This window comes from Dioscorea cayenensis, unplaced genomic scaffold (assembly GCF_009730915.1).
Source record: "Dioscorea cayenensis subsp. rotundata cultivar TDr96_F1 unplaced genomic scaffold, TDr96_F1_v2_PseudoChromosome.rev07_lg8_w22 25.fasta BLBR01000925.1, whole genome shotgun sequence".
Lineage (NCBI taxonomy): Eukaryota > Viridiplantae > Streptophyta > Magnoliopsida > Dioscoreales > Dioscoreaceae > Dioscorea > Dioscorea cayenensis.
This window is the reverse complement of record NW_024087316.1, coordinates 65279-75439: the sequence shown is the minus strand read 5'-3', so window position 1 is coordinate 75439 and position 10161 is coordinate 65279. Positions and strand designations below refer to the sequence as shown.

Genomic DNA, 10161 nt, shown 5'->3' with positions numbered 1-10161 from the left:
GCGCGCGGTCATCATTACAACTTAAGAAGATATTGCAAATTAGTCATTATTTTACTGGAATCGCAACTTGTCATAAAGAGATTATTTGGTTTGCTTCCTTATTTTAATTAATTCTTCTTCAAATTTGTTTTTAGAGAATGTTCAAGGTAAGTGATACTTTATTGCATAAAATTCTAAAAACTTAAAAATGCTTTTGCAAATGTCACTTGGATGATCAACACAGTTGATGTTGCATGCTTCTAATGATGGTTTTAGTGAAGGTTAGACTTGCATTAATTTCAATGTTGAAATGGAAAGCTTATTAAAGGTAAGCAGATCAAGAATTATGTTAGAATTCAGTTTTTAAAGTGTAAATAAAGGATTATTATTAGGTTGTTAATGCTTTCTATCCTTGGATTGCATCTTTTTAGCCTTGTGGTTGTGCCTTCAACTTGTTTAGTTTTTCTACATCTAATTATAGATTTTCTTCACTAAGCAGCTGCTCAGCAAGTACCTAAAGATTTCAGCTTCTTTCATTTTATTTAAAAGTCCAGGCATCTACTGATCTGCCTATTGGTTTTTATTTATCTGAAATCTACTTTTGTAGTTTAACACAATGGTTAGAGTTATCATTTTATACTTTGCAAAGTAGATATTGGCCACATAAAATTTTTGGTTGTATTCTGACTTTTTTTTTCATTTTCTTGCATGAATCCTCATGCCCTCTTTCTTCTTTTTTCTACTTGTATGAGCCTTTCAACTTCAAATTTTCACTTTTGGTTAAGCATTGCCATATATACATGTATTAACTTGGTTCAGGTTTAACAAATTTAAACGAGCTAAAGATGTCATGTACTAAAGTCACAGATTTTGGTATTCCATACTTGAGGGGTAAATATCTCAAAAATATTTCAACACATTACATTGTTACAATGGATTGGTTGTTATAACATGCATAGTCTTATTTGTGATTTTTGTCCTCTTTCAGGTTTGCATGAACTTTCTTATCTAGACTTGCTGGGTTGCCCTGTGACTTTTGCTTCGCTGGAAACTATCTCAGGTTTCTATTTCTTCTGAAACTTTAATCACTGGGAGTTTGGCGTAAGAGGCACTTACACTTATTTAGGAGTTTACTCTTATTGTTCTATCTTTCACTATTTCATGATTTTTTTACAACTTATTTTGATCCATTGAAGAAATTTATTATTGAACGCTTTTTATATTTTTACTTGGCAAAGGTGCACCATATTAATTCAGGCAATTAGAGGTGGATTTTGTTAGCTTTCATGTAGAAATGGCACCAATGAAGGCATAAGAAAGGACCTTAGACCAAGTACACTGTAGTAATACTGATTTGATATATCCTTTCCATGATCAAACAACTTGGTGGCCCTGCAGTATCACTAGAATAATGACACCATGCTTGACATGAAGATTTCAAAATGAGAGGTTCATGAGTTAATGTGGAAAATATAACATTCCTAATTAAACATGTGGTTTTTATTTTTCTGGAACAAAAATAAATATTAGAAGGATGCATTTAGATTAATATGAAAAGAAGAAGTGGTTGTAAATCTAGGTTGAACAAAATAAATTTTATGAAGAGACTTCTTTTGGAAATTATCATAGGAAGGTCATCTATGTTTGACAGCTATCTAACACCTATCTTTTAATTAATCATGGAGCAGTAAGTTCTAGTAGAAGATAAAGGTTGAACACCATGTGAATTTCTTTCGTTGTCACCTATTGATTCTTGTATGTTTTATGTTGCTTCTTCCACTTTTTGTTTTGCTTTTACTAGGTTAAAATAACTAAAGTTTATCAAGAGCTTGAGTAAGGCTTCTACGTTTCCCTCTAGGTGTTTGTATTGTTAGATATAAACCAAACATGTTATCTAGGTTCAATATTACTAGTCACTCTACTCCGCCCTTAATAGGCGCTAATTTATTATAATTGACCATATTGCAAACAAACAAGGCTCAATTCAACCTAAAAACTTAAGCTAATAGAATGAGAAACCCAGACATCTATATTCAAATACATATGTTCCAAATTTCCTTTGTGAGGCTATTAATTACACTAACGTATCTTCTTGATGCATGCTAGTTCATTTGAACTAGCCACATTGTAAACTAACAAATTCTGATACCAATAATTCGTACTACGAAGATTTGATATCGAAGGAGGTTGGTGTAAATTATGAATTATTTGAAGCTTCTTTATTTAATTCCTGCATGCTTGGAGAGAGACCATAAGCGTTGAAAAGGTCATGTGGATTCTCTTAAGGACTTAACAGTGTTCAATTGTTTTACTTAGAAATGGATGCAAACTAAGGGCTTTATATTGTAAGAATATCTGAGTTGTTTACTCAGGTATAAGACCATCAAGCAAGGCACAATGTGATATTGTATGGAAACAAATTTTTTTCTCCATTAAGATTACCATAAGTTGGACAATAAAGTTGCTTTCACGTTGAGTTTTTATCGAGTTAACTATTTGAATATGCTAAGCCATTAAGGCACTGCTGGATGTAGTAGGTCATGTGACATATCATCTACAGTGATATCTTTGATTGAAACCTAATCTATGAATGCTAGAGACTGACTATTAATTGGCGTGTGTATATATTTCTTAAGGTTGCTACTGTTCTTTGAAAAAAATAAAGGCATTTGCTATTTTGTGAACCGTTGAGTTTATTGCCTTTTAAACCGGGTTTTGCCAAAATTTGCAAGATAATAAAAGCTGTGGAAATTTCCTATCGTATTATGCCAATCCAAGAGTATTTTTAACCATGACCACATAGGTTATGTTTTAAGATGTCTGTTAACAAGATCACCACTTCCCTCCCCAAATTGTTTAGTTGGCTAAAGCATTTGCTAGATACATTGTTTTGCTTTACGGTTTGTAATGTGTTAGTTTTAACTAGTTATGTTCAAGACAAACTAAACAAACTAAGCTCTTATATTATGTTAGACGCAAACCAAACATATCATCTGTGTTGAATTCAACCCAAAAGCTTGTGCTAATAGGATGTGAAACCCAGACTTGTATATTTAAATCCATAATTGTCAAATTAACCGATGTAAAACTATTAGTTTCTCTAACATGTATGCCCATAACTGAACTAACGACAGGTTATATGAAAAAAAAAAGATTGTTGAAGAGCTTGAACAAAGTTCTCATCCCATGTCCGCTGTTCTCTCATGCTTCTAGTGGGCATGGTACCAAGAGGAGGATCTAAGTTGCTAATCATGTATTCAATGAATTATTAACAGTATTTAATGAGTAAATGCCTAAGGATATAGGTCATTTATTGGGCATTTGGTTCAATTATTCTTTTTTGTGAATTATCATTTTTTTACAAATTCATAATTAGTCATTTATTGTTTATGTCTTAAAGCTTTAAAATGATCTCATGTATCCCATTTGTACTCTTTCCCTCTTGAAACCTGTAAAAGGAATTCTATGCTAATATTTTTCGGAAAAAGATGTTCTTTGCTAACTCTAGAATGCCTCTTGATTTCCATACACAAGTTTAAGATATAGTACTTGTTTCCTAATCTCCATTTTTGGATATAATTATGTGGTGTGAATTATTTATTTTGTTGGTAAAGTGAAGAAAAGATCTAACACAAGAACTCTTTTGTGCTTGGATGACTTCAATTTTCTCATCTTACTTGCTCATGACTAGCTGTGAGTTTTATTTATTGATGGCAAACATTGAATTCATATCTTGTTTTTTGTTTATTTTTAATTTTTTTAATAACATGCAAATGGCTTAAAAGGCTTGTATACAAATTATTTTTTATTTTCTGTCTTGTTTTGGTTGCTGTTATAATCATGGTTTAATACCTTAAATGTGCAATATTCTTAATTATGGAGTTACTGTTAGTTTTTGGGTTTGATAAAATTACAGAGGTTTTATATCTGCAGGTTTTACTTCTTTGTTGCAATTAAATCTCAATCGATGTGGTCTATCTGACGTGGGGTGTCAGAAACTTTCTGGTGAGTCAGTTTAATATTTTGATGACTTGACCCCCATTATATTCATCTGGATATATAATTTCATATAATGATTTTGAAAATGCTACTTCTTCTAGTGTGCTTTTGCTAATTTGACTATATCCTAGCTCCATTTTCCCTTCTTTGTGCCTTTGTTTGCATGTCTAGCATGTCTAGTCTGCAACTAGTGTTGAGATGCTGGACATGCTCAAGAATTGTTGGCATGATATGACCTTTCCTTCGTACGATATATATATATATATATATATATATATTTCATCAGCTAGTCATTAACAGTGTCCCAGTCATGTGATAAGTTATTAAATATATTTAGATACTTTTGGAATTTGTTCATAGTTGCCAATTATGATTTCACAATATTTGATTGCATGTACTTGCAATATTAGAAGGGAAGTGGGAATTGATTGTCTAAAGAGAATATGTGGATTCTACCAGGAGTTGGACGCTTGAAATTGTTTCATGAAATATTTACAGAGTTGGAGATGGTAATTGTTTGCAAAGTAGGGTACATATATTGTAATGGTACACTTCCATGAAGGTTCTGTTTGCTTCAATTATTCTATGTTTGATTTTCATAATTATTGTGTGTAATGACCATGCTTAAGCTATTAGTATTCTGCTGCAAATATGTATAGCTACCTGCTCATGTTTTAGATAGATTACTGGCTTCTGAAACCCATAGATTATTTCGATGGAAGGACCAGTTATCAGTTACTTTAAGGCAAGGTAATACAATAAATAGTTCTTAAGTTATTGTTATTTGACTTTTTAACCAACAGACTGGTATGCCATCTCAATTTATTATTTTGGGTCTACCTTAATTGAAGGGCACCTATGCATGTACACTATTAATTAATTGATGTTTGGTTGGATTGTAAGGAAATGGTTCTACACTTAGTTTCATTTTGTTCTAATTAGGTACTTCAATTTAGAGTTGGCATCAACTAGTTTCAAGCATAACTTTATACCAACATTATATGAAGGTGGATGTTTTGACTTGTGAAGCAGAAAGGAGTGCCTATATCGAAGACTGAGTGACCAATAGATATGAGTGCTAAGTAAAGGACAAATCGGGTTGTTTTTATGATGTTAGATTTATTAAAGCTCTAAATTGGCTGATACTCATCCTTGTAAATTAGTAGAAGAAATCACGATGGCTTTTTAATGGTACATAAATAATAAGCTATCACAAGTATGTGAATGTTTCTTCTCAATGAAGGATGATTCCTGATTATTCCATATGGGTTCTCTTTTTTGTCCCACATGTCATTTGCACTTTATATGTTTTTCTTAGTTACCTTGGTGTAAAAGAATTCATATATTGCCCCATTATTGGCTTCATTTTTTAAAACTGTATCTGATGCCATATGTTGTTTAATTTTTTGGTAATCACTCAGACACTAATAGCTGAAAGCCCTGGCCTTCATTTGTGAATATTCTCCTTCATCTCTGATTTTCTTACAAATCGTCAATGGTAATAAAGAGGCTGGTTTGCCTTTAAGTGATTGCCTCTAAGAGATTCAATGATGAGCATTTAGTGTAGATCATCTGAGTCTCAAACATGATAAATATTGGTTGGTATGTTTTTTTGAGAAAGAGAGATCATTAAGTTTGATATTTTACTACAAGTTTAATGATTGTTTTATACAGATGCTTTTTGCACCGTCAAACATCATGCTCAACTTTTCCTTAAGCGCTAATCTGTTGTTGCTTCTGGTTATTCACTCTACTCAGTTTAAGGAGCATTTTTATTTGTGACCCAGTCTGAATCTAGCTATGTAATACTGTAGATCTTATTCAGTTGAAGGACCTTAATCTGGGGTACAACAGAATCACCGATGCATGTTTGATAAATTTAAAAGGTGAGCACATAGTTTTTAATATTCCACGGTTTTCTTCAATGTGTATGTACTATAGCTAGCTCACAGTTCTTACATTTTAGTTCTATTTGTAAGATTGTATGGCCCATATTTTGGTTTGGTTTTCCTGTTTTCCGTTTCTTAGTCCTAGCTTCACTTTCCTGCTCTGTTATTTTGATTACTTTCCTTCTTCTCTATATTCAATTACTTTTCTTCTTTTATCTTCATATTTTCTAAATTAGCTTCTCTTTCTGTTCTAATAAATTTTAAATTCGCTAGCGGCAAAGTGTGCTTAGCAAATTTAATTTTAAATGATGGCATCATGGTTAAACTTAAAGATGAACCCAGATATATGCCTTCAAGTTTTCACCTCTAGGCCTAACAAGATAAACTTACTGGCATCCTTTTCTCAACAAGTTATGCAATTTTCAGCCATCAGATTTGTTAATTGCAGGCTTAATTAACCTGGAGAGTTTGAACTTGGAATATTGTCGAATTAGTTCTGAAGGTCTGTTGAGCATCGAAGGTGAGTGCGACAATTCTGCATTTAGGTTAGCAATATGTTAGGTGTGTTCAAATTCTTCAATTGCTCCAGCCTTCATTTTGTGCATACCTTGAGAACGATATCCATCACTGTACATTGTGACAACTATCATAATTATCCTGAGAATCCTTAAGTCCTTCTTTGCATGTTTCCATCTGTTGTTGCAGGACTGACATCACTGAGAACTTTGGAATTGTCAGAAACGGCAGTGGAGGCACTCAGTCATCTTTCTGGTTTGCCTTTCATTGAATGTCACATACAAAATTACATAATTCACTTGTGTGTTATTTCAGTTTGTAAAGTTTGCTATTCTTTGCATTAGTTTTGTAGGTTTGCCATTCACACTAGTATTTCATTGCTTTGATGATTATGTGATTATTCTGTCCCTGCTATGAATATCAATCCAAGTTGTATTGTATATAGAACAACATGATCACAATTTTTGATCTCTAACAATCATTTAAAGAACATTTCAAGTTAGAAACAATTATGTGGTCTCTTGTATGAACTTTTTCTTTTTTTCTTTTTTTTTTTAAAAGATGTTTTCTTCCGTGGGAAGTAATGCACTGAAGGTACAACAGTCAAGAATTCATTTTACCAAATCTAAAAGTTATGCAGGCCCTAAGCAACAGGAGGGATTGGTGAAGCTTTGTTTTGATGATTCCCAAATGAATGAGAGCTAATTTATATTCTAGTAAATCTTGAACTTGGTGCATTCATATTGGAATAGATGGTCATTATAACTAAGGCTAAGGCTGACCCTTTTATTGGTTGACTAAGATAAAGAGGCGGTTATAAGATGTCTCCTTTCAGAAGAATTTGGTATGGATGATAACTTTGGAAATAAATGGCTAGAACCTCGAGTACGTTGTGTTTTTTCATTATTTTCTTGTTTTTATTATTATTAAGATCTGGAAGGTGCAGTAACAGTAACTTAGGAGATACCAGTTTCAATATATTTTTTAGTTATGCTATGAATCTTGTTTTAGTATCCATGTATGCTTGTAAAGAAGATGCTATTTTTAGAACTTCTGTTTGGTTATAGTTTATTATATATATATATATCATTTAACAAATGTGAATTGCGATGCATATTTTGCGCAATTATACTTACTTTTGTGGAAATATTGCATTGTTTGATATTATTATTTCATGCAGCCATTTGTGAAAAATTAAACTTCCAGTATTATATTGTGAGTCATTAGTTCTGTTGCTTGCTGTAATAATACTTTGTGTTAGCTACTTAAGTCGTCAATCCAGTAGGCATTCATGCTCCTAGTTTCATTATTGTATTCTATTTTTTTGAACAATAAATGATGTATCTGCTCAATAGCAATGTGGAAAAGACATTTTGACTAGTCATTTTCAAAAAGACATCATCACATGGGGAAATTAGGGTCAGTAGATGATGACAACATTACACACCCACCATTTTGTATTGTCCATGCACTTCAACAGGTTGCTGAATACAATGGAAAATCTCCGGTAAGTAAAAACAAACCAATTGCTTGAAAGGAGTTTGGTTGTTGGTTCATTTTGCCTTTCCTTCCTGAAAACCTGAAGATAGGTCTCCAAATGCTGTTTTTGAAAATTTTTCTTTTAGCCTGATTGATTTGTTTTGTGCAGAACGTGCTGCATATATTTTTTGTTATATCAAAATACATGTCATTTATTGTCTAATTATGTAATTAAATGCTTCTTCATTCTGAGCCATATACTTTACTTACTCGTACTTGTGATTATCATGACAGTTTTCATTTTTCTCAGGTTTGCACAATTTGGAGAATCTCAATCTGTCTTGCACTTTGGTCAATGATAACAGTTTAGCTGCATTATCTACTTTGACATCCCTTAAGTCACTTAATCTGGGCGATCTTCTGCTTACTGATGTAGGCCTGCCTTTTCTTTCAAGTAAGCACATTTGCAAATATTACCATGCTTGACTCATGTTAACAAGTAAATGTCTGTTCTGATCATTTGGTCAGGGCAAAATATCTTCTCTTCTATTGTGGTTCTTCCTAGCTATAATCCTCAAATTTATGGTGATACTGGTAAATTTCAAGTTTTTCATGCTGATGGGATATTAAATATGCTTATTTTTGGCAAAATAGTAATATAAGCTTTCAACTTACTTTTTCCAAGCTTTTACTCATATTGATCTTATGCCAGAGATTTTTTTTTTTTTAAATTTTGATGCCATGCTCCATAGAAATCCTACTAGATTGTCCTTTTACTGTTGCTTTCTTTTACATCTGGTGGTTTGTAAAGAGAGAAAAAAAACCTAATTTCACAACTTTAGGGATTATAAATGGAGTAGCTTCCAAATATGAAGGAGAAAAGTGATAAATATAGGGCATTTATTTGTTTCAGTGTTTCTTTATGTATCCTATCATTGTGAAAATCAAGGTTTTCTATTTTAATTTACAAATGAACCAAACCACAAAAATGTAAAAAGAAAACGCACATGCACACATACTCAGATGGGTGGTCAATTTAGATTTCTTTTTCTTGTTTAATTTATCTTTCTTTTAATGTTCATGCAGGTCTCATTGGATTGACTCATCTGGATTTATCTGATTACCTATTTGATGGTTTTGGATTGGACAACTTAAAATGTAGATAAAGTTATTTCTTTTATTTTTTTTTATTTTGTTTATTTTCCTAGTTCAGTTTCAGACACACCTGTCCATCTGTTCAGACACTTTGTAGTGTAGTGGTTTTGGTGTTATATGATTGTGTTAATTGGTTTAATCTGTATACCATATTCATATCTATGTAAATCCTTAAAATAAAGAGTCAAAAAACTTAACAATATAACATATTCAATGTTGCACAAGAAGCACTTTATTCTCAGTTTAAGTGTCCCATATCTTAATAAACTGGTTAACTCGATAAAATGGTTCAATACATTATACATACCTCAATATGTTACAGAATCAGGTCATGTAAGTAAAGTTTAGTCACTGGTCCATACATTCATGCAGGTACAGTTTATATTATACCAAAAATCATGTCATATTGCATAATCATATTAGATTGAACTGCTTTAATGTCATTCTCGACCAATGCCCCAAAGAACATACTGTTTCGGCTTCTGTTGTCTTAGACATTTGTGGAATTCTCTGTGAACACTTCAGAAATTGAAGGTCGTGATCTGAATATTACTACTCAACCATTACTTATTTTTATTATGCTTAAATATGACGAACAGGCTTCACGAATCTGCAGTCCCTTGAGATTTGCGACGGTTTTCTTGATGATCACTACGTGGACAGCATCAAGGGCCTTACCTCGCTTAACCTGTTAAATCTGTCTTTTAACATTGGGTTCACAGATAGAACATTGGAAAGTATTTCTGGTATTGCGATAAAGATCCAGAGCATAAACTATTCTTCATTTTTGGTTTCCAGATGCTTATTTTGCTCCCTTATCTTGTACTTTGCCACCTCTGCAGGATTGACTGCCTTGTGTTTGCTGAACCTAACATATAATACCGACATAACTGATGCTGGTCTGCGTCATCTTACACCATTGAAGAATTTGAGATCACTTTATCTGGATTTCACCCAAGTGACTGCCGGTGAGCTAAGGAGACTTCACCGTGATGTTCTTCCAAATCTGGTAATTTTTCAACCACGCTAATGTGATGTTCTGGTCAAACAAAACCTGAAATAAACTGCAGATATGGATGCAATCTTGCTAATGTTTTGCATGTAGTATTACTTAAGGCTTGGGATTTGTGTTGGTTTGTCTGAA

At 32.6% G+C, this 10161-nt stretch overlaps 1 protein-coding gene across 3 annotated transcripts; it reads left to right on the top strand.

Annotated features, from left to right (window-relative positions):
* The first annotated feature begins 127 nt into the window (after window positions 1-127).
* Window positions 128-10161, top strand: LOC120255283 (F-box/LRR-repeat protein 14-like). Of its 3 annotated transcripts, none has more exons than XM_039263138.1 (10): window positions 128-870; window positions 968-1039; window positions 3913-3984; window positions 5793-5864; window positions 6316-6387; window positions 6573-6638; window positions 8173-8316; window positions 8949-9020; window positions 9617-9750; window positions 9860-9936. In XM_039263138.1, the coding sequence occupies exons 1-10, from the start codon at window positions 825-827 to the stop codon at window positions 9863-9865; spliced, it is 756 nt and encodes a 251-aa protein (XP_039119072.1). In that variant the 5' UTR covers window positions 128-824; the 3' UTR covers window positions 9866-9936. The 3 variants fall into 3 exon arrangements, with proteins under 3 accessions (XP_039119072.1, XP_039119071.1, XP_039119070.1); XM_039263136.1 differs by having other exon boundaries at window positions 142-870; window positions 9617-9763; window positions 9860-10161; XM_039263137.1 differs by lacking the exon at window positions 8949-9020 and having other exon boundaries at window positions 139-870; window positions 9617-9763; window positions 9860-10161.

Bases quoted from the DNA above. Each gene is read 5' to 3' on its own strand.
- LOC120255283 (XM_039263136.1), top strand. From the start codon at position 825: ATGTCATGTACTAAAGTCACAGATTTTGGTATTCCATACTTGAGGG. The intron at 3,985-5,792 runs GTGAGTCAGTTT...GTAATACTGTAG, and splicing joins GGGGTGTCAGAAACTTTCTG to ATCTTATTCAGTTGAAGGAC. The intron at 6,388-6,572 runs GTGAGTGCGACA...CTGTTGTTGCAG, and splicing joins AGGTCTGTTGAGCATCGAAG to GACTGACATCACTGAGAACT.